The sequence below is a fragment of the Phyllobates terribilis genome, unplaced genomic scaffold (genome assembly GCF_046119375.1).
Source record: "Phyllobates terribilis strain yellow unplaced genomic scaffold, ASM4611937v1 Scaffold_4__5_contigs__length_816908805, whole genome shotgun sequence".
NCBI classification, from domain to species: domain Eukaryota; kingdom Metazoa; phylum Chordata; class Amphibia; order Anura; family Dendrobatidae; genus Phyllobates; species Phyllobates terribilis.
The window spans coordinates 537,216,610-537,241,980 of NW_027362764.1; the positions used below are offsets into that span (position 1 = coordinate 537,216,610).

The following is a 25,371-nucleotide window of genomic DNA, read 5'->3' on the forward strand; positions in this document are numbered from 1 at the left end:
CCACCTTTTGCTTTGATCACTGCTTTGCACACTCTTGGCATTCTCTTGATGAGCTTCAAGAGGTAGTCACCGGAAATGGTTTTCACTTCACAGGTGTGCCCTGTCAGGTTTAATAAGTGGGATTTCTTGCCTTATAAATGGGGTTGGGACCATCAGTTGTGTTGTGCAGAAGTCTGGTGGATAAGCAAATGATAGTCCTACTGAATAGACTGTTAACTTAGAATTTGTATTATGGCAAGAAAAAAGCAGCTAACTAAAACGAGTGGCCATCTTTACCTTATGAAATAAAGGTCAGTCAGTCCGAAAAATTGGGAAAACTTTGAAAGTGTCCCCAAGTGCAGTTGCAAAAACCATCAAGCGCTACAAAGAAACTGGCTCACATGAGGACCGCCCCAGGAAAGGAAGACCAAGAGTCACCTCTGCTTCTGAGGATAACTTTATCCGAGTCACCAGCCTCAGAAATCGCAGGTTAACAGCAGCTCAGATTAGAGACCAGGTCAATGCCACACAGAGTTCTAGCAGCAAACACATCTCTACAACAACTGTTAAGAGGAGACTTTGTGCAGCAGGCCTTCATGGTAAAATAGCTGCTAGGAAACCACTGCTAAGGACAGGCAACAAGCAGAAGAGACTTGTTTGGGCTAAAGAACACAAGGAATAGACATTAGACCAGTGGAAATCTGTGCTTTTGTCTGATGTGTCCAAATTTGAGATCTTTGGTTCCAACCGCTGTGTCTTTGTGCAACGCAGAAAAGGTGAACGGATGGACTCTACATGCCTGGTTCCCACCGTGAAGCATGGAGGAGGAGGTGTGATGGTGTGGGGGTGCTTTGCTGGTGACACTGTTGGGGATTTATTCAAAATTGAAGGCATACTGAACCAGCATAGCTACCACAGCATCTTACAGCGGCATGCTATTCCATCCGGTTTGCGTTTAGTTGGACCATCATTTATTTTTCAACAGGACAATGACCCCAAACACACCTCCAGGCTGTGTAAGGGCTATCTGACCAAGAGGGAGAGTGATGGGGTGCTACACTAGATGTCCTGGCCTCCACAATCACCAGACCTGAACCCAATCGAGATGGTTTGGGGTGAGCTGGACCGCAGAGTGAAGGCAAAAGGGCCAACAAGTGCTAAGCATCTCTGGGAACTCCTTCAAGATTGTTGGAAGACCATTTCCGGTGACTACCTCTTGAAGCTCACCAAGAGTGTGCAAGGCAGTCATCAAAGCAAAAGGTGGCTACTTTGAAGAACCTAGAATATAAGACATATTTTCAGTTGTTTCACACTTTTTTGTTAAGTATATAATTCTACATGTGTTAATTCATAGTTGTGATGCCTTGAGTGTGAATGTACAATTTTCAAAGTCATGAAAATACAGAAAAATCTTTAAATGAGAAGGTGTGTCCAAACTTTTGGTCTGTACTGTATATGACGTCTTTAAGACCAATGCTGCCAAATGTTGTCTCTTCCTATCGCTCAACATAGGAAATGCTAATAATGGATGTAAATTGCTGCCAGTGCAGAAACGTCTCTTAACACTTCCGATCTTATTTCTTGCCATACGTTTCACTTACTGTGCTTCTGTCCTGTAGCCGTGACCATCAATCACTAGAACATTTTAGCCTGTGCCGGAGGTTTTGCACTTAAAGTTTAATGGATGTTGCTGTGATTGGCATTGGAATGGCTGGATTTAAAGGTGTTGTTATCCAGGATTGTAAAAACTTGATTGCTCCCTTCCAGAAACAGTGCCGCACCTGTCCACAGGTAGTGTCTTGTATTGCAGCTGAGATCTGTTGTGATCTGCAATTGCACATGCAACTTGTGGACAGATGGGGTACTGTTTTTCTAAGAAAACAGCCATGTTTCTGGGCAGTCGCTCCAGCTCCTTAACACCCCTTAACACTATTTGATGTACATATCCATCAAGAACACCTTTCACTTTGTGCTCCATGATGGTGCAGCTTCTGCACTGGTGTACACAGCCGTCCTTCTGCACTGGTGTACACAGCCGTCCTTCTGCACTGGTGTACACAGCCGTCCTTCTGCACTGGTGTACACAGCCGTCCTTCTGCACCGGTGTACACAGCCGTCCTTCTGCACCGGTATACACAGCCGTCCTTCTGCACCGGTGCACACAGCCGTCCTTCTGCACCGGTGCACACAGCCGTCCTTCTGCACCGGTGCACACAGCCGCCCTTCTGCACCGGTGCACACAGCCGCCCTTCTGCACCGGTGCACACAGCCGCCGTGTTGTTATCCAGGATTGTAAAAACTTGATTGCTCCCTTCCAGAAACAGTGCCGCACCTGTCCACAGGTAGTGTCTTGTATTGCAGCTGAGATCTGTTGTGATCTGCAATTGCACATGCAACTTGTGGACAGATGGGGTACTGTTTTTCTAAGAAAACAGCCATGTTTCTGGGCAGTCGCTCCAGCTCCTTAACACCCCTTAACACTATTTGATGTACATATCCATCAAGAACACCTTTCACTTTGTGCTCCATGATGGTGCAGCTTCTGCACTGGTGTTCACAGCCGTCCTTCTGCACTGGTGTTCACAGCCGTCCTTCTGCACTGGTGTTCACAGCCGTCCTTCTGCACTGGTGTACACAGCCGTCCTTCTGCACTGGTGTACACAGCCGTCCTTCTGCACCGGTGTACACAGCCGCCCTTCTGCACCGGTGCACACAGCCTCCCTTCTGCACCGGTGCACACAGCCGCCCTTCTGCACCGGTGCACACAGCCGCCCTTCTGCACCGGTGCACACAGCCGCCCTTCTGCACCGGTGCACACAGCCGCCCTTCTGCACCGGTGCACACAGCCGCCCTTCTGCACCGGTGCACACAGCCGCCCTTCTGCACCCGTGCACACAGCCGCCCTTCTGCACCCGTGCACACAGCCGTCCTCAGCTGTCCTTCTGCTATAACTGCTGGTATCAATGTTCTGACCGATCCCAGCAGTATGGAGCGGTATAGCCCTTCATATCACTTTGTCAATAGTGCCAGCAGTACATGAGGAGTTTGCGCAAGGGAGAGCGCCCCCTATGTCAGCCCACTAGCATCTGGATCACAAGGTTCAAAATCAATAGTCAATTAATTAATCTGGCAAGTCTCACAATGCATTCATACGATATGCAGTCGGAAATCAAATTGGGTATAAATAAAACTCGAATTGGGTGAAAATTTGCTTTTTTCTTTTTACTACTACTAAATCTAAATATTGGCATTTATTCATACATGGCTGTTGGGCTGGTAACCAAGATGCGAAAATTGTGCACCAGTGACCTTCACCTGTGCTAGATGCCATTCTGCATAAAAAAAAAGGTAAAATGCAACCCAACCGCAGTGTCTGGCCAAAGCTTACATTGTTCAAGGAAGGAACATTTATAAGGTGAATTATTACTGTACTATAGGTACTGTAACAACCTTCTCCCTACATAGTTCACCAACGGAATTGACCCGCTGCATTATTCCGAGCACCACCACTGAATGAGGGGCACGCGAGCCAATGGACACTCTGTAGAGCCTTATTCTAATTCTTGTGTCAGGACATAACTTCTGATATGTTTTCTATATTATAGCACATTTTCAATGGCAGCCCCAGAAAAAAAAGCTTCATTTGTAAGAAAACCCACGAAGAACTTACTCAAGACGGCCTGCCCCAGTAAAGCCTCATACATACAGAGGTACAGTATGTGACAATCTATGATAATACTGTTTGTCAGGCGTGCAGTCATCAGGCATGGCTATGATCATTATTTGCAACGTAGCCCAAGAGTAGACGCAGCATCAAATCTGAGATGAATTAAATTCCGCAAACCATTTTGTGAGTCATGAGTGAACGCACCGCTTGGAATCGGCTCCTCTCTGATATGCTTTTCAAGCCTAAGCAATGCGCTGGTTTAACAGAATGTGACTTTTGATTTGTAAATGGCTCATGTGGTGCCTTTCTTGCATGCAAATCTATTAGTTATTTGATTATTTCACCTTTTTAAAGGGACAGATTTCATTACATGGTTATTGTGGATATTTTGTATTTCTATATTTTATTTTTATTAATTGATTGCAAAAAAGTAGTTAAGCCTTTTTAGTCGGTAATAATACTATAACATTTCAGATGATGAAGTGAACTCCAGTATCACTTTTCTCTTCCCAAGTAACATTCACCAAAGTCCAAGAAGTTGTAACTAACCTGAGATATGCCGGATTCTCCGATCGAATGGGTTTCTGGATTGGTGCACGTAACAGTGATGGATGTCCCTTCTCCACTTGGGACTCATCTCTATTATCCAAAGCACAAAATGTCTAGAACTGCCTCCTAACTTCAGTAGGCAATATGACATTATACATAGTGGTTGCTTACCCAGGGAATGATGGCTTGTAGCCTAGTATTTCCTCCAAGAAGAAAAAAAATGATTTCTATTCTAGCTCGCAGGGCTGCGTAGTGAAAGGACCATTCCTGAGAGTGAGTATATTGGGGAGGCTGACTGGTAATAAGAGCACTTGTTTGGTTTTTATTTTTTTGCAACAGTACAGTAAATTGCTATCCTTGGGTTTTGCAGTGTACCATCTGAGATCCTTCTGAAGATATGCTCATATTTAGACCCGATATCTCTGATGATGCTTGGTAGTGTCAGTAAGAGGTTCTATGAACTATCCAAGGACAAGTAAGTGTGTGAGTGCAGCAGCTCTGGCAAATTTATGTTTCTTCAAGGTGAAGTTTATTTTAGGTGTTTAATGAGTCAGACATTCTTTCTTTCTGGAATTGTTGCTGGCATTAAAGTGATATATAATGTGGATTTTCAGAAAATCAGATGAAGAATTCAAAGAAAGAAGTATACTTTGTCGAGGCTTGGGGTCCAAGTCTGCAGTCACTCTGTGTGACAGCAGATTTGTGAATCCTGACAGCGCACACACTACACGCTGTCAGGTTCGCCAGTGCCAGCATCGGGAGCAGGAGGTCACATGACCACAAGTATGCGATTATCATACTTCAGGTCACATTCCGACTAGACGTATCTGGCATCTCTCATACAAGTGAATTGAGCGAGGCCAGACACATCTAGTGCATGACCAGTCGGCGCATGAATGCCTGTATGCAAATTGCACACTTGCGGTCAGGCAAGCCCCACTATCTCAACACTTGTGAATCCTGACAGTGCACAGTGCGCACGCTGTCAGGATTCTCAAGTCTGCAGTCACATACAGTGACTGCAGACTTGAACCCCAAACCTGGACAACTCCTTTAGCATTGTATTTTGGGCCTTCTTTCTGATCCATCATTGCTAATAGGGTAGCTTCACTCACAGCGGATTTGCTACACAAATCCATGCCAGATTTTTGCAAATTTTTGTTCCCTGCAGGAAAAAGCTGATCGTGAAAAGTATAAAAAAAAAAAAAAAAAAACCTCAATATTCGCCTCCCCTGTTACTCCCATGGTAATGTTAGACTTCCCCACCATCGAGCTCTATACACATAGCCTCCAGCGATGACGTGTCATCACTTGTAAGCTCTGCAGCCAGTGAATGGTTGTAGTGGGCACTTGTGACAACATGTCATCACTGGAAGCTGGCTGTGTAGTGGCCGGGAAAGCAGAGTTTAGGGTGGGTTTTTGTAATCAAGCCTTGTAGACTTTGCTGTGTATTTAGGAGTAATCCACAGCAAAATCCATTGGGATATGTTGTGAATTTAGGCCCCTCCCCATCCTGTTGAACTCAATGGACTTAAAGAGTTTTCTTCTACTGGACCATGTTCCCAAGTTGCTGCATAAAGTATTTTCTGGACCGGCACCATTCCTGTGCTCTGAGCTGTGTGTCCCTTGGTGATCTTGTGATTATGCCGTATGACCGCTGCAGCCCATCAACATGAGATCACCAGGGAACACAGGGCTCAGAGTGGAGGAGCCGTGCCGGTTTGGGAGGTAAGTATATATTTTTTTATTTAATACAGCACATTCTGCACCATTCTTAAGAGGATTGTCCAGTATTGGGCAACTCCTTAGACTCCACTACAATTTACTGTGTATATATAGGGAGCTGTACCCGGCAGTGATGTGAACAGGACCTAAGAGTTTAATAAGAAACTATACTTGCATACTAGTAGCTGTGCTATATTTTGACTGAACCCTTTCATTGTTCTCAGCGTAACATGGTATAAAATTTACCTTTCACGTCTGAACGTTAATCAGTGTTGGAAATGTGACTCTATGAACCCGCTGGAGAAGAAGTTAAGCGGAGCTACCCTTTCAGATGTAGATCCTGGTTACTGGAAGAAGGCCTATGTTCAGGAATTGACAATGACCAGAGAGAAGAAAATCACTCAGATAATAAAATCTGTGAAGCGTAACACTTCTAGAGACAAACCCGTTAATATGGAAAAGGCAGTAAAGTAAGTAGCTTCAGCATTTGTGATGACTGTACTAGTAATATTATAATCTGCTTTTCACTGGGTCAGGAATAGCCTGATTTTTGTCCCTCAAGAATGTACAGTAGGGTAGACCTTATAAACTGAGACGAGAGTACCTCTGGTGCCCCCATTGATGACAAGAACAGCGGACCATGGTGCAGGGAAGGGCACTTGAGACAAGTGCCCAGCAAGTGGCTGGTATCGCTGTTCAGGGAAAACCATTAGGACACGTTCACACGTTCAGTATTTGTTCCACTCCTGGTTTTGGATTTCAAATACTGATGTGAAATACTGACCAATCAGAGGAAAAGTAAAATAGAAACACGTCACCACTCCTGTATTTTTCACCCACTCCTGGTTTTGGCTTACAAATACTGATGTAACATACTGAACGTGTGAACATGGCCTTAGGGGAGATTCAAAGGACAGAGACACTCTGGGTTTTCTTGAAAATTTACATCTGAAAAATTTGCAGTGTGAATACTGTACAAAGAGAAGAATAAACCAGCTCACCCACGCTCCCAGGGTCCTGAAGCATGGAACTCAAGGGACCGCTTGTGCATACAGAAAAAGAGATGTTCCGCTTCATTGATATGCAAAATTTTATTGAATAAAAAAATACAAATTGTCTCTTCAGAGAAGAAAACTAGAACTCTAGTGCCACCTATTGGAAGTAGCAATCCTAAAAGTCAATATTGACCCTTTAATGAGCCTTATCACATGACTTAGGAAAAAAAAGCCAAGACCAGAAACTCAATTTGCAGACACTGTGTTTCGGGGTACTGCTCCTCGTCAGTGCAAAGTTTGAGTTCTGGTTTGGCTGGGTGAGGGGCGTCAGACCGTATATATGGGGTAACATTTCTCCTTGCGGAGAGCGACATGCTGAGCATGTCAAAGTGAGGAGACTTTTCAAACCGCAATGCTCCTCTGGGAAATATGCAAATTTGTCTCTTCAGAGAGGAAGAGAACTAGAACTCTAGTGCCACCTATTGGACGTAGCAATCATAAAAGTCAATAGTGACATGATTTAGGATAAAAGCCAAGAAGAGAAACTTAGCTTGCAGACACTGTTTCGGGGTACTACCCCTTGTGCCCCAAAACAGTGTCTGCAAATTGAGTTTCTGGTCTTGGCTTTTATCCTAAGTCATGTGATAAGGCTCGTTAAAGGGTCAATATTGACTTTTATGATTGCTACTTCCTGTAGGTGGCACTAGAGTTCTAGTTCTCTTCCTCTCTGAAGAGACAATTTGCATATTTCCCAGAGGAGCATTGCAGCTTGAAAAGTCTCCTCACCTTGACATGCCTAGCATGTCGCTCTCCGCAAGGAGAAATGTTACTTCTTAGATACTTTAATTAAAACAGGAATCCATTGAAAAAGTTGGCATAGCTGTACAAACCAGGCCAAACGCTGACCACATTTTGTTCACGGAAATTGACCCGTCCTGCAGAGTTTTAGATCTGCGGTTTGTTATTTTGTAGAACCTAAGATAAAAACAAAATGAGAAAATACCCTGTAGTAAGTAAAGAAATCGTAATACTACATATAAATAACATAGGGTACTTGGTTAACATTGTTTAATCAAAAAAACGTAAAGCCATCCCACCACGACAAGGTGTACCCTTAAAGGGACGGTACCTAACTCTTCTAGTTAACCTCCCTATGCGTCAGCAGATGTAAAAAATAAATAAGCGCACAATAGGACCTGGGTCTTGACTATTTAGACCCCTGCCCATGGAAAGCTATATAAACAAAAAGAACAGCACAAAAAGAGGGAGCTACACCGCTTTTTGTACAATTTTTTTTTTTTTTTTGGATTAGTTTTTTTTACTTTGTACAAAAAGGGACGTGACTCCCCTCTTTTGGGCTGTTCATTTTGTTTTTATAGCTTTCCACGGGCAGGTATCTGAACAGTCGGGACCCAGGTCCTTCTCTACCCCAATCTACTTTTACATCTGCTGACCCATAATGAGGTGAACTACAAGAGCTAGGTACCGTTCCGATTGGGGTGCACCTTGTCATGGTGGGATAGCTTTTACGTTTTTTTTTTAATTTTTATCAAAACCATGTTAACTAAGAACCCTATGTTATTTACATGGTACCATTTATTTATTACAGGGTATTTGCTCATTTTTTTTTATCTTGGGTTCTGCTTCTTAAGTGGCCACAGCGTGAATGCACACGTAAGCATTGCACTTATACAGGTGCATCTCACTAAATTAGAATATCATCAAAAAGTTAATTTATTTCAGTTCTTCAATACAAAAAGTGAAACTCATATATTATATAGAGTCATTACAAACAGAGGGATCTATTTCAAGTGTTTATTTCTGTTAATGTTGATGATGATGGCTTACAGCCAATGAAAACACAAAAGTCATTATCTCAGTAAATTAAAATAATTAACAAAAAACACCTGCAAAGGCTTCCGAAGCATTTAAAAAGGTCCCTTAGTCTGTTTCATTAGGCTCCACAATCCTGGGGAAGACTGCTGACTTGACAGATGTCCAGAAGGCAGTCATTGACACACTCCACAAGGTCCCAGAGTTCCAATTTTCATTTGGAAATCAAGGTCCCAGAGTTTGGAGGAAGAGTGGAGAGGTCACAATCCAAGCTGCTTGAGGTCTAGTGTGAAGTTTCCACAATCAGTGACGGTTTGGGGAGCCATGTCATCTGCTGGTGTAGGTCCACTGTGTTTTATCAAGACCAAAGTCAGCGCAGCCGTTTACCAGGAAATTTTAGAGCACTTCATGCTTCCCTCTGCCGACAAGCTTTTTGGAGATGGAGATTTCATTCTCCAGCAGGACTTGGCACCTGTCCACACTGCCAAAAGTACCAATACCTGGTTTACAAACAACAGTATCACTGTGCTTGATTGCCAGCAAACTCGCCTGACCTTAACCCCATAGAGAATCTATAGGGTATTGTCAAGAGGAAGATGAGAGACACCAGACCCAACAATGCAGACGAGCTGAAGGCTGCTATCAAAGCAACCTGGGCTTCCATAACACCTTAGCAGTGACACAGGCTGATCACCTCCATGCCACGCCGCATGGATGCAGTAATTGGTGCAAAAGGAGCCCCGACCAAGTATTGAGTGCATTTACTGAACATACATTTCAGTAGGCCAACATTTTGGATTTTAAAATAATTTTTTAAGCTGTTGTTATAAAGTATTCTAATTTACTGAGATAATGACTTTTGTGTTTTCATTGGCTGTAAGCCATAATCATCAACATTAAGGCTATGTGCCCACGATGCAGAAATGCTCCGGATTTTTCCTGAGCATTTCTGCATCTCCCGGCAGAAAAAACGCATGCGGATTGTACATGCGGATTGTACATGCGGATTGTACGTTTTCCTGCCAGGGACATGCGGATGTGAAGCGTTCTTCACAAGCATTTCCGCATGCGGGTTGACAAGCGCTTTCCAAGAGATTTTAGCATCACTTGGAAAGTGCTTGACAACTTGGTCACACTATATAAATCCAACCGGCATGGATTTATATAGTGTGACCGTAAAGAATGTTAAAAAATAAATAAATATCATATTTACCTTCTGATGGCCCCCAGAGTCTTTACTCGATGTTTCTTGGCTTGCTGGCAGCTCGCTGTACACTGAAAGGACCTGCCGACGTCAGCGGTTGCGTGACCCGTCACATGACTGCCGGCAAGCCAAGACAAGCACACCGGGGGCCATCAGAAGGTAAGTATAATATTTACTTTTTATTTTATTCTTTTTTTATAGGAATTGTCGCTGCGGAAACTTTTAAAAACTAATCGTGGGCACACAGGCTTACAGAAATAAACACTTGAAATAGATCACTCTGTTTGTAGTGATTCTATATAATATGAATTTCACTTTTTGTATTGAAGAACTGAAATAAATTAATTTTTTGATGATATTCTAATTTTGTGAGCTGCACCTGTACCAACATTACCAACATATGCTCTGGCTCAATTTTTTTTTACATTTTAAGTGTCATTTTGTGCTGCAGAATGTGAACAGATTTGCTGTGGATTTTTCTTCCCTGTTGACTAGTAAAAATCCACAATAATATTTTCTGAGAATTACCCGAAGATCCGCAGCAACATTCTCAGATGCGAATAATTGTACAAAATACGTGGAAATCATAAGGAAAATTGCAGCAAGATGAATTTTGATTTTTGGATAAAAAAATGTCTAAGTGCGTATGCTCCATGGCTGTGGGCTTTTTTCCTTCCCTGATATGGCGGGTACCTGTTCAATGTATTCTTTGCTCTTTTTACAGGATGTCTGGACTGATTTTGGCCCTTACCTTTCTGGACAACCATGGGAAGGAGACTGTGATAGAACAGACTAATTTGCATTTTAGGGATAGTTCTCTTACTGTGACATGGAATAGTTATATTTGGCCCGCGTTTCACTCCCTGGTGAAGCTTCAGCTCCATGGGATCACACCAGTCCTAACAGATAAATGTTTGCAGTCCTTCAGGAATGGGTGAGTATGATACTAGCAGAAATCACTATGGAATTGAATTAAAATTTGAATTAGTTTTATCATCTTGTAGTCTGTGGTCCAGCTATGAAGGTATTGTTCCCTTGCTTCATTTTGTTTAAAAAAAATAAAACAAATCCTGTTGTACTCCCTTTCCCTGGGTCCACCAGCGAGGCTCCTGGCATAGGCATTGGTTGTGGGCGTTGGTAATGCCTTGACAGCATGGTAGCCAATTGGTGAACTCTGCTTCTGCGAGTAGGGCATTTCAGTGTAGAGTGAATGCCAGACTCCGAGCCACTGAGCTTACCGATTAGTTGACGTGATGTCAGTCCCGCAGCCAATGTTAGACACCGCCATGGAGACTTAGCGGTGGACATAGGGAAGATGGGCACAGTTTTTTTTTTTTTTTTAAATCAAAATGCTGCAAGGGATGAATTTATATTTGAAAAGGATCAACCCTTTTAAGCCCACCATAATCAAAAAATAGTGGTGGTCCCACAGGTATCTCGCCGACAGATATGCTCATTTTGGCTGAGCGCTCCTGTGTTCTCTATCAGAGAGCTGCTGACAGACTCCTCTGGCTGCTTCTTATACCCTGGAGAAAGAACTGATTCTTAAATCGCAGATGCCGGATCCATCTCTTCCCCGACATCCTGTTTCTGGGGAGATCAGGAGATCCCAGACACAGCAGAGAGTCAGGCTATCTCACCAATCGTGGCAGGTGCAGCCTGGCCTAATAGGTATGGGGTATCAACTCCTGCCTTGACTACTGTAACTCTCTATTAATTGGCCTCCCCCTCACTCGACTCTCCCCTCTCCAGTCCATCCTTAATGCAGCAGCCTGGGTCATCTATCTGGCTAATCGTTACTCGGACTCTTCCTCTCTGTGCCGGGCATTTCACTGGCTGCGCATACATTATAGGATCCAACTTAAATTGCTTGTTCTCACCCACAAAGCTCTCCACAGTATGGCACCCCCTACATCTCCTCGCTCATTTCTGTTTATCTGCCTACCCGTTCTCTACGCTCCGCTAGCGACTTTCGACTAACATCCTCACTAATCCATACCTCCCACTCCCGGCTCCAAGACTTCTCCCGAGCTGCACCCATTCTTTGGAATGCTCTACCCCAAGAAATTAGGACGAACTACAACTTACACAGTTTTAGGCGCTCCATAAAAACACATCTGTTTAGTATGGCCTTTCACATTCCCTGATCAAAGTCATTTTAAATATTTATAGCCCATTCATTATTTCTCCAAACATAAGTCTCCACCGCACCCAAAAGCACTACAGATACTGGCTGGTGACGAGCTCATGCAGCCTTTATCTATCCCTCATCCCCACGAGATGGCTGGACCTTCATTGTAAATAAGCCCCTGTACTTTGTGTCACCCCCACCTCATTGTAGATTGTAAGCTCTTACGAGTAGGGTCATCATTGTTGTTGCTTTAATTATTGTATTATCTTTAGCCATGTTACTTATGACTGTTGTATATGAACGTCTGAACTGTTAAGTGCTGCGGAATATGTTGGCGCTATATAAATAAAGATGATTATTATGGGGGTCTGCATATCTCCCTGACAATGTGATGTATGGCTGCACCACACCAGCAGGGATATCTACAGTAGTAAAGATCCCAGACTTGAATAGTTTTGGAGTTGCACTCTTTTGTATTATTTAAAATGAATTTTTAGATTTTAAACATAATGTTTTTATGTGACATTTTGCTAAGGCTTCAAAGGCTTTCCCTCATTGTGGAATATGACCTGAGCAAAAAAAAGGATTTCGGCAGGTACATTGGCCAGGACATGCACATTAAACTTTTCCATCTTCATCCCGGTCTTATCATTGGCATGTGGAAGGTAAGCTTTTCTTCTGATGGAAAGGGACATCTTGGTTTAATACCAGCCTGGTGCTATGCATGTCAGAACACTATATATTTCATCCTATACACAGATACCTTATAGTACCAGCCTTCTGGAGGAGACAATCCATTTACTATTTTTTTCTTATCACTGTAAATCAATAGGTTTAATATAAATAACAATAAATGTCTTGATTTAAATTGAACCTTAGAGGCTTTCTCCAACTTCGCTATGTTACTTGGAAATCTTGTGTGGAACATATTAGAGATTTTCATTATTGACTGGCCAATGGCTGCTGTATCCCATTATTTTCCAGTTCACTTAGATGACTTTTCTGGGCCATGCCCTGGAAATCCACTGATACCATGTAAAGCCCATGTTGTGAGGTCAGATATCGTTCCCTCATTGGCTCCCTTGTATGTGATATATGCCTAAGCGATATCGACGTTACAAGCGCAAGCATTATTATTTTATGACTGAAGGCTGAATTCAGAATGAGCATAAATTGATGTTTTATTTTTAGGTGGCTCTTGGGAAAAAAACGTTTTCTCATTTTTTGTAAGAGCATGTTTCCACCTTCGTTAAGAAAAAACCCACTATAAATAGTAATAAATGTATCTGTCACTAATTTTTTTGGAGTAATTAGTTCAAGTTTTAGAACATATTTTTGGGGCAAACGGAGCCCCCACAATAGATTCCATCAAAAAGCTAGAGAAGAAAAACTACACTGCATGCTGTGCTTTTTTCACCAGGAATAAAACCTTATAAGCTTCTCTAGGCATAGCACATCAGGGCAAGAAATACAAGCTGTAGTAGTAGATTGCAGATGAATGTAACTAAAGGTATTTTTGTTTTAGGTAGACATGACATTTGAATGTATTGTCCCTCAGGTTATCATCTGTCTACATTCATTAGTGGAGCATGGTAAAATCATAGACATGGCTTCTTCGCTTCAGTCCCCACTCTGAGAACAGCAATTTTTGTTCTGGTGAATTTGAGAGATACATATATTATATAGATGACCCTTCGTTTTCCTACAACAGCTGCTGCTACCACAGTAAAATAAGCTGCCTGGATGTCCAAAGAGTTATGGTGGCACCAATGATGCAAGGCTCTTGTCATGCTTCTGGATTTGAATCCTTGAGTCTGTGTTCTTTGGTCAGCGTCTCTTTATGCTGAGCCACAACTGATACGCCTTTTATTTGGGTGTTTTTGTTCTGTTATCTTTGTGTCTGTCGGTTTTGGGTAACAGGTGTTTTTCATTTATTCTGTTTGTCTGTCCTATCATCTTTCGAGTGCAGCTTTAAATACCTTTCCCTGTTGGTGATAGACTTTGTTGAATTGATTCACTGTGCTGTAGTTTGTGTTGGTTGCAGTTGCTTTGTGTGTGATTCCTTTTCTCCTTAGGGAACTGCTACTCTAGCAATCCTAGGATCTGTTAAAGAGATTCTGAATAAGCTGCCATCGAGTGGGGGTGCGTTATCTTAGGGTGCCAACCTTCATGGTCAGTCAGGGACAGACCCGGGTCAGAGAAGGATTTTTCCTAGCCTGAACAGGGACCTGTCAGGTTTAGGTATTTGTCTTCCTGGTTGTACATGCGTGTGCTTTAGTGGTCATAACAGACCTTAAATGGGTTTTCCCTCAAAAGACATATATTCTCTATCCACAGGAGGGCTTTACCACTGGGACTCGTAGCAATATCAAGGATTTGGGGTCCCAATATCTGGGGTCAAAATTGAAGGGAGTATCATGGTTATGACCATTGCTGTTCTATTAAGTGCCTATGGGCTAAAATACAGTATCAATCTGTCACTCCCATAGATGTGAGTGGAGCAGCAGCGTTCATGTAAGGCCATGCCACTTCAATGGCTTCACAGTGAGAATAAATGAGGGCTCGTGTCCCGTTCGAGATCGATGGAGGACTTGGAAGTGGATCTCCCAGTGTTCAGACCCTTATCACCTTTTCTGAGACTAGGTCATAAGTGTCCTTTGTGGAAATACCCCTGTGAGTATGGTGGCAGGTGCAGAGTTGCAGGAAATAAGCACAAATATACCTTTGCTTATTTGAACCCTCAGTTTTTGCTAAAATGTGTTGAGGGATGGGTTAAAATATATTCACATTGTGGCAGGTGATTGTTCTTTCTGCTGCCCAGAATTGAGTCTCTTTTTGTCTGCTGTTTCTATCATGCCTCCTGGATTATTGTAGAAGAGTCCTGACATAGCGTTTGTGATGGCCACACTACATTATCATCAGTTACTGGAGAAGAGTTTCTTGGGCTCTGCTGGCTGGTAAGTATTTGTCTAGGTGGGAACTTCTTCCTACAGAATCTGATTATTGTTTATTGATAATACTACAATTATAAGGATTGTTTTTGCCATTTAAGGGATTTCCAAATTGTAACCATATGAGCCAGATCAGATAGTGCTAGGAAAAGTGAATATGCCTGTCGTGTATTGGCCTCCTAAATACATTTGATTGATTGTTCAGTGGACAGCTATCGACTGACCAGTATCTGTCCTGATTCTCCTCTCCCTTATACACAGGATCACTCCTCTTAGCCGAGCGTTCCTGTGTTCTCTATGAGAGAGCCAGCGCCAGAATCTGCTGACAGCAGTTTATCCCACTGAGCACTAAAGGATCTGCCGCTGAGATTCAGCAGACCTCACCCGTCTCTTCCCCTGGCGTCATCTGTCAGTACAGTCCGACGGGCCCCATATACATTGTCTGTTTTCCTTGACTGGCGCCTGACATCACACTGACAGAGATCTGTCAATCAAGCTAGAGGATAGTGAGGGAAAACGGCCTCAGCAGGCAGTGCCTTATTCATTGGTCTGTCACATCAAGAGGCACTTGAAGAGTAACTGTCGTTTTAATTTTTTTTTTTTTAACAAATCAGTAGTATACATATAAATAAGCAACTTTTGCAATATATTCTGCTATATAAATATGCTTTTTCTCCTCCTAGACTGATCATTCATTCTCAAGGTTCTCAATTCATGGGTAAAGTCTATATTCAGCTCCTCCCTCCTGCTCCCTTCTACATGGAATCTGATCAGTAGCAATTATCATCTCCTATCTCAGTAATGGGAAAGTCTGTCTTCACTAAATACAGATTTTACCCATGTATTTAGAATTTTGAGAATGAATGACTAGTCCAGAAGGAGAAAAAAGCAGATCTCTCTGATAATTATATATTTCAAAATTGCTTATTTTAATGTGTACTATTGATTTATGAAATAAAAATGAAAAAGGATGGTTACTCTTTAATGCCTCGTTTGCATATGAATGCAAATTTCTCCGGAATGCAGCAACAGATAGAAGATATAAAGGTGTCAATGAATTTACATTTAAAAGACCTGCATGCTCCTAAATGCCTTTTGGGGGTTGCTATGTCTGACAGATTACTTTAAAAATGGGTGTTACTGTGTAAGCCCATCAGCACCTGCCATGTATAGGAGTCTATTAGCAACAGTGACAGACCATTCTCCAATAGAAACTAGGGCCAAGCACAAACAAAGAGGCACCACGCTCATCTAGGTCCTTCCCCCTACATTTTGGCAATTGTTGAGTCTCCGTACGCTGACCTCCAGCTTTGCCAGTGAGAAATTTTAACTTTTGTTAAAGGGCTAATTAAAACTTTTCTAAATCTGACAGAGGACATCTCAAAGACATATATATTTAATGCTTTTTATTTTTTAAGGACATGGGAGTTTTGCTTTGTAAATTATATTGGGTTAGCTAATACTTTGCGAAGCTTCCTATCTGTCCTGTCGGGCTTTGTGTGTTCATTATCTTCTTCCCACTTATTGGCTTTTTTGAAGGGATTGAAAAGATTGTTTCTGTGTTTCTCAAATATTTAACAAAGAGGCTCTAAGCCAGTCTGTGTAAAATCCCAATACCCAATCTTAATTAGTGGCACATAATCTCCCTTATATCCCTAATTAGCACATTTTCAGTCTTTTTTGGAAAAACAAATATAGTAAATCACAAATGAACCATAAAAAGAAGAGTAATCCTAGTAATATCTGCATCACTCAGTAATTTCCTAATTCTTTTTTAATAATGAGTGAAGCCGAAAGACGCCTAAGACTAGGTAGAAACAGGCTGATTGAAGTGCATTAATATACTATAGTTTATCTATAGTTTAAGGTAACAAGGAAAGTTCCTATTAAATGCCATCAAGCATAGTTTTGAAAAATTGTGAATTATTGATCCAAAAAATATATGGAGAAATGTTGTTCTTCAGTACATAGCCTTGAAAATGAGGTGTGTGTGTGTATGTATGTGTGTAAATGTATACACTTCCGATTCTGCAAGTTTTCCCACCTACAAAGAATGGAGAGGTCTGTAATTTTTATCGCAGTTACACTTCAACTGGGAGAGGCAAAATTTAAAAAGAAAAAACAGTCACCATGTATGATTTTTACATAATTAATTTGCATTTTACTGAATGAAATAAGTATCTGATACAATAGAAAAACCAAACGAAATATTTGGTACAGAAACTTTTGTTTGCAATTACAGAGGTCAGACGTTTCCTGTAGTTCTTGACCAAGACTGGCTAGGCCACTCCAGGACCTTGAAATTCTTCTTACGGAGCCACTCCTTAGTTGCCCTGGCTGTGTGTTTCGGGTCATTGTCATGTGGGAAGACCCAGCCACGACCCATCTTCAATGCTCTTACTGAGGGAAGGAGGTTGTTGGCCAAAATCTCGCTATACATGACCCCATCCATCCTCCCTTCAATACGGTGCAGTCATTATGTCCACTTTGCAGAAAAGCACGCCCAAAGTATGATGTTTCCCCTACCATGCTTCATGGTGGGGATGGTGTCCTTAGGGTTGTACTCCTCCTTCTTCCTCCAAACATGGCTTTGAGTGGAGTTGATACCAAAAAGTTCTATTTTGGTCTCATTTGACCACATGACCTTCTCCCATGCCTCCTCTAGATCATCCAGATGGTCATTGGCAAACTTCAAACGGGCCTGGACATGTGCTGGCGTGAGCAGGGGGACCTTGTGTGCCCTGTAGGATTTTAATCCATGAAGGCATAGTGTGTTACTAATGGTAATGTTTGAGACTGCGGTCCCAGCTCTCTTCAGGTCATTGACCAGGTCCTGTGTAGTTCTGAGCTGATTCCTGACCTTTCTCAGAATCATCCTTACCCCACGAGGCGAGATCTTGCATGGAGCCCCAGACCGAGGAAAATGACAGTCATCTTGTGTTTCTTCCATTGTCTAATAATTGTGCCAACAGTTGCCTTCTCACCAAGCTGCTAGCCTACTGTCCTGTAGCCCATCTCAGCCTTGTGCAGGTTTACAACTTTGTCCCTGGTGTCCTTAGACAGCTCTTGGTCTTGGTCATGGTGGAGAGGTTGAAGTGTGATTGATTGTTTGTACAGGTGTCTTTTATACAGGTAATGAGTTCAAAAAGGTGCAATTAATACAAATAATGAATGCAGAGGAGGAGGGCTTCTGTGAGAGCCAGAATTCTTGCTGGTTGGTGGTGATCAAATACTTATTTCATGCAATAAAATGTGATTTAATTATGCGAAAATCATACAATGTGATTTTCTGTTTTTTATTGTTAGATTCTGTCTCTCACAGTTGAAGTGTACCTACGATAAAAATTACTGATCTCTCCATTCTTTGTAGGTGGGAAAACTTGCAAAATCTGCAGTGTATCAAGTATTTATTTTCCCCACTGTCTATATCTGCTAGAACTTGAGCTTCTCCATCATTATCCATCCCTGTTAGAGAATTAGGGAAAAGATGTCTGGAAAATCAAAGGTGGGTGTTGTGATGTGCAGAATTCAAGGTTAGTGTTTATAGGGAGCTCATGAGAGAAGGATTTGTGCAATGTGCTGGATCCTCAGCCGCCTTCTGTTCTATAGCATTGCTGACAATGAAGTGCAGAATCAGAATTGGGTGTCAGGCAGTTGCTTTGACAACTGCTCCATCTGGGGCGCTGCAACATCTTGCCATACCTGATGTCAGATGGAACAGGAGAGCGGAGCCGCACAGCTCCTTCTAATGCTTTTTTTTTTACATTAATATTGTGTGTTTCCTTAACTGATTTGTCTTATATTTGATCTTTTACAGCTCTTACATATTTCCTGCACATATTCCCGTCCTGGATGACATTGACCCTAATTATGGACTTCATGGGTACCAGCTTCATATTGACATGTACAGCGGACCAAGAACATACCTATGCAGCACCTTCCGTAGCTTGTTTTGTCGAAAAGGTAAATTCTTCCAAATTGTGCCGTAAAAGCCTAAAATTGCTTTTCTGTGATCTGCTGAAAATAAAATTCCTTTCCACTGGTTGCTGTGTATTTAGCCCCCATATTCTCTAATCTGCAGCTGGTAAAAGGGTTGTTCAAGATTGGATCAAATTAAAGCGAAGGCAGGTAATATGCTGAAATGTAAAATGAGCATAACTTACCTGTAGAGTAGGTTATCAATACAATATCAAATTCCTGGACAGTGAACAGTGCCACAGTCTGCAACATTGAAGGGGTTTTGCAGTCACAGAGTGAATTGTGGCAGAATACAATGTACACATTGCCGAGATTTCCCTGTATTCCTTGAGTGAGTGGGCAGCCACATGACTGTATATATGCGATGTGCATACTTGTGGTCACATGCCGACTAGACCCTTTCACTTCTCTCAATTCTATTCTATTGAGAGACGCCGGATGAGGCTAGTCGGCATGTGACCACAGATATGTAATTTGAATACATGTGGTCAAGTGACTGCCCAAATGTCGGTAGAATAGAAGGAAATTCTGACATTGTACCCGTTGCACAGTGTCTCGACATAGCAGTCATGTAGAGGGACTGCAGACTTTACTTCTTAGACTGGACACCTCCTTTAAAGAAGTTCTCCGGAGAATTAATGGCATAGATATTTACTAAATAAGTAACGGAAGAGACCTAATGCCATCTTTAAAAAAATAAAATAATAATAATTTCTGTAGTTTGAGGGCACTTTAGTTGTCCAAGAGATGTCTTTGTCCCCCCCCCCCCGTCCCGTCCCCCCTTCCAAACACAAAAAAAAAAGTAGATAAAAAAATTCTGCTGACACAGCAATATAAATGGAGGTAAATTAATGGGAAAGAGGCCACAAGCTGGGAAGCATGTTAACCATGGAGCATATTCAGTTTGTGGCATAACGGCTCTCCATTCCTGGAGTACAGCTCTGAACAGCTCCTGACAGCATGCTATAGCACTGATTGCCAACAGATGGTGCTAGTGTTAATTTCAGTTTATTTTCTCCCATCCTTAGAAGAAAGCCATTACCGTTTTTAGAAGCAAAATGTTTCCCTATTTCAGCTTTCCACACTATATAAAATCGAGCTGGTTAGAAACTAGCAGTAGATTAAACGCTGTGAACCCTTTTATCGAGCAAATCTTTCTAATCTGTTCTCCTGTGCCGCTACGAGGCTGCTCTACTACAGCTATTATTCTAAGAATATGCAACATGCCAGTGTTATTGTTGTTTTTGCCCATTTTTTAAGGAAATTATTCTAGAAATATCTTTCTGTATTTGCTTCTATGGAAAATTAGATTTGCCTTTTGAAATTGTAACCATTGTTTTTTCCTGAATGCAATCAGTAGCAGAAAAGCTGTAGTAAAATACACGACAAAACGTTGGATAAAGCACATACGTTACATGACGCAGCACTGTTTACGGCATTGTATGACCAGGGTTTTTACGGCAGAGACCCATGTCCAATCAGGAGATCTGGATGTACCCTGATCCATAATTCTTCACAGAGCAGATCACTTTGTGACTGTAGTTAGGCTTCAGGCATAATACGGCATTGATGGTTCCTTCTGGATGAGTCCAGAAAATATCCATAGAGGAAGGGAGATTACTTCTGTACAGACGGTACCAGTGCGGCCTGTGCAGAGCCGGGCTAGCATATATTTGTATAGCTTTTTTATTTCTTTTTTAACTTGGAAGCCTTTGGGAGACGACTGGGACTGTATACCTAGATAGTGCCATGCAATGAATGTATGCATTGTGCAATCCTCCTGACGTATACTCTTGATGAACACACTTAAAGCGGTGGTCTGAAACGCAAAATAATTTTCATCCTAAATGCCTATCTATTTAATTCCATAATCTAATCTAAGCCCCAGCTTCATGTCAGATGTGTGAATGTGCCAGAGCCGCTCTTGAGTCAGTGGCTACATGACATGTCAGCGAGCACGCTATGCTCTTCACTGTGTTCCTCCTCCACGCTGCGCGCCGGCGCATGCGCGCATCTGACATGAAGCTGGGGCTGTATACCCAGAGTCAGTGCGCATGCCCGGGGAGCGGATGGGCAGTGCGCATGCGCAGGATATACTACGTGGTCACCGTGACGTCGGGCCAGTCACGGCAATGAAATACAATGCTGTGGGCGTGCCTAATTTCAAAAGTCCGTTACTAAAAAGATAGTCGCCACCCCTATGACTAAAAGAAAAGGTATGTGAGGGTATCCCCTAATGATATAAAGTGTTCTTTTAAGCCAATACATCACTAAGAGCACACTGTTTACAGTTTAATGGCTAAAAACGGGGTGACAGGTTCCCTTTAACTAAAATGTCACTACCAGTCCCTCACTACACAATTTAACTACTTTTGCTTCCTTTTTGATGACTTTGTTTGAGAATCATAGTGCATGCCACAGCCTCTGCCTCCTCCCTGAAATGAACCATCATCAATTACACCGGTTTCAGGGGCTGGGCTAATCCCTGCTTTACTGCACATAAGTCACTTGTCAATTCCAGTGGATGCTCAGTAGAGTCGTGTCACCGCTCAACATGCACATTGACAGAGCGCTCTCTTGACTGCTCTGATCAGAAGTAACGAGCCAGCAAGAGAGCGCATGGTCAGTGTATTTTGTAAAAAGAATTCCCGGCATTCAGAGGCCAGCGCCACCTCTGCAACTGACGTCACTTGTTGGAACGGCGCTGGACTCTGCACGCCGGGTGTTCTCCTTACATTGCGCACTGATAGTGCGCTCTCTTGCTGGCTCACTAGTTCTAATCAGAGACGGCGAAAGAGCGCACTGTCACTGTGCATATTGCATGGTGACAAGAATCTACTTGCCTCTTTCTTTAAACCACATTAGCTGTAAAGGCTCCATGTACATGCACACAATTTTGTAAGGAAATTATCTATTTTTTTGTTAAAATTTTACTTATACATAGATATATTGAACTAATATGATATAGAATGAGGATCCCTCACCAGATCACAGAACAAAACTGCTTCCAATAATAAATGCAACTCCAGAAGACTCAAAGGAACTGGTGTACTTCCTTTAAAAGTCAATATCAGGATGGCTGTATAATTCAGATGTAAAAATAAGTATTTTGTAAGTCCATCTATAGAATGTTATGGCTTATGAGTCCCCGTGTATTGATTTTCCAACCACCCAACCTGACTGACAACTGCAGCTTGTAGTGAGCAGTTTGAGATCTCAGCAGGGAGGGTGGACACTGAGGAGCTGTCAGTAAGACTAGGTGGGCTAAGCTACTTTCATAAAAAATTACACACCCATTGTAACATGTATTTTTACAGTAAGTACACCAGCCTCATCAGGAATGAGAGACCTATTTAGTAATGTATGCGATTTGTATTGTGAAATATGATGACAGATCTGCTTTAAAATTAAATGTATAGCAGGTCTTATGCTAATAGTCATTCGGGAAACTAATAAAATGTTCGTTCTCTCAGTAAGCTGCAAAAGTATTGTATTGAGTTCTTCAATGATTCCCAAGCCAATAGCACGCACATCCTATCTTCTCCCGTGTCTCAGCATGCTTTTAAACGCGTTTGGAAATTGAAAGTAACAGGGAATTGTATTGAGTATATAAGAAAATCAAGATACAGAAACTTATCCTGATGCAAGTTATAGTGATTTTCCTTAATGTTTTCAGGTATATCCTCTGTCTGCGTCTTAAAGTCCATTATATTATAACACCGTGAAATGGTTTTTGAAGGTTTTTATGTAACATTGTAACTGGTATTGAATAAAGGATAAGTACACAGCTGCTGCCGTGCTGTAGACTGTAGTCGAGCCTAGCACAGATTACTATGCAGCTGCATAATTACATTTTAAAAGGTCTTACTTCAGCACCACCGTCTCTGCCGTAATCACCTTAGACAGGCTTCCCCATTGTGTCGCTAAGTATTTGATCTGCAGAAGGTAGCAGCTCCTTAATCACTGTCTCAAATGCTGCATGTTGGAATTCGCTGGGACTAGAAATCTGTATATGTTGTATATGGTATATACCTCCTGTATGCATGTTTATGCAGTACAACACCATAAAAGAGGTGTTTATTACTTTAATAAGTTATTTTATTCTTTTTAAAATTAGAATAATGTGCGTATGTTAAATTTTATTTCATACTGAAGCTTTGGTAATGATTTTTTTGCCTGTGCTGGGTACATATACAATTAAATCACTCATTCAGCTAATATTGTTAATACTGTTAAAGGAATACTTGTTATTTAAAGGGAATCTGTCATCAGGTTTTTGCTACCCCATTTGAAAGCAGCATGATGTAGGGGCAGAGCCCCTGAATCTAGTGATGTACCACTTACTAGGCTCATTGCTTTAACTTTGATAAAATTACTATTTTCTCTGCTGCAGATTTAGCAGTTGTATGACTGCTGAGCTCTGTATAACCCCGCCCACATCACTGATTGGCAGCTTTCTGTGTGCACTGTGCATAGGCAGAAAGCTGCCAGTCAGTGGTATGGCCAATTTTATACATTGCTCATGAATATAGAGGACTACATGGCAACAGGTTGCTAGTCCTCTATTGATAATATGCTGTTGATAAAATCACTGTTTATCAAAACTACAGCAAGCAGCCCAGTAGGTGTCACATCTTTAGAATCAGGGTCTCTGTCTCGACATTGCTCTGCACTCAGATTAGGTGTCAAAAGCTTGGCGACAGATTCCCTTTAATGGAGCATGCCATGATTTGTATTTACTGTATAGCTATATGGAGCAATAATAATATAGCCATGGGGATAAGCTAAAAGCGATAGTAGAAATATCCATTTATCGGCACTACTTCTATTTGATAATGCGCTCAAACCCATAGACTATTGGAGGCTGAGATCTTCATCAAGTGCTTCCAGAACATAAAATGCATGAAATTATTATAAAGCTAAAGAGGTTTTTCCAAATCAGATATATTTTTTTTCACCGAGTGAAGAAGAACTAGTACCCGTCCAATAAATCCACCTCTGATCCAGAGTGTCAACGTCGGTTTACTTCCCTCCATCAATCAAATGGCATCTACCAATTGACCGCTGCAACTAATCCTTTGTCTCATCTGTCTCATGTTGTACTTTTCAACACTGCTGCGGAGGTAAATGATTAACTGCAGTGTTCAGAGGTGATCGTACTTGATATCTGGACTGGAGCTTGTGGGGGCAAGCAATGCTGTAGAGGCCAGGGATTTATCCCGTTAGTACTGGCGCTTTTGTTGTGTTATGACATTTCCTCCTTTTGGGTCAATTTCTTTCTGATCTTATAATTCTGATCTCGCCTCTTTAAGCAAGAGAAAATGGAAGAATCCTGAATTTCGGAACTTTAGAAAAAGACAAGATGCCATAAAGTCAGGTTTCAGCTTTGATTCCTACACTTTCTAAAAGAGTATATTGCTTAGGCTCTCCACTAGAGGGCAGTCTCACAGTCCTCTTCTGGTAATCTAGCACTGAACAGAGCTGGTGACGTGCGGACTGACTGATGTCTTGGTGACTAGTTTGTGTCTTACTGCAGCATTGGGATAAGAGCTGCTGCATCCCTTCATCTTTCCTTACAGCCTATTATCCTAAACACAGAAAATAAGAGAGATAGAAGGTATTCATTTGCACATATTTTGTGTTATTTCTTTTTAATTCATTATTGAGATAGGTAGCAGTGCTCAGGCTGGGTACTACTACTCCTCATTATCATATACTATTGCAGAGCTATCTCCAGAGCCGGTATGAATATCACAGCTATCAACTACCAGGCCTATGTTCCATTTGCTCCTGAGAAATGTCTAGAATAGCACGAGACGCCAGCTCTCAAGGCTGCAGCTCTTTGTGATCACCGTTGCACCTCCTCACATGTTCTGCCCACCTGGAAAACGGATTTAAAGAACTCCAAGCAGTGATTTATTTTTTTTCTTACTGCCTGTTATATTACTGATCAATACATTTTACAATAGTTCTTCTGATGTTGGGCACAGTAGGAAAGAGCTATTACTTTGTCTCCGCTCCATTAAATTTATTTGCCCTTGCTGACAATTTTTCTTAGTTGTTGGAGTTATAGAGGACCTGTCACTTCAGAGCAATACCAGATATGATTAGTTTATAGCGCTAATAAAGAGGAAAGACTGAAAGAAGCTCTGCGGTTGGAAAGCGCCACAATTAACAGCGAAGGTACCAATGCATATTACTAAACTCATTTATGAAATAATATGTAAAATGGATATGAAAAGGGGGGCCTGTATGTTATATAGAGCCATAATATACCACTTTGCTCCTCCAGTTTTATACAGAGGCATGCAAAGTTTTTTTTTTCTTTAGAAAATTCCATATATTCTTAAAGGGGTTGT

The 25,371-nt window shown here is 41.9% G+C and overlaps 1 protein-coding gene across 1 annotated transcript in view; it reads left to right on the top strand.

Annotated features, from left to right (window-relative positions):
- Window positions 1-25,371, top strand: part of FBXO15 (F-box protein 15) — a 106,905-nt gene that overhangs the window by 45,023 nt on the left and 36,511 nt on the right. Inside the window, exons 3-9 of the mRNA XM_073676699.1 lie at window positions 3,585-3,689; window positions 4,566-4,670; window positions 6,145-6,390; window positions 10,677-10,886; window positions 12,619-12,748; window positions 14,958-15,040; window positions 18,852-18,997. Of these exons, the coding sequence (XP_073532800.1) occupies window positions 3,585-3,689; window positions 4,566-4,670; window positions 6,145-6,390; window positions 10,677-10,886; window positions 12,619-12,748; window positions 14,958-15,040; window positions 18,852-18,997 (1,025 nt within the window). The remainder of the gene's footprint in view (window positions 1-3,584; window positions 3,690-4,565; window positions 4,671-6,144; window positions 6,391-10,676; window positions 10,887-12,618; window positions 12,749-14,957; window positions 15,041-18,851; window positions 18,998-25,371) is intronic.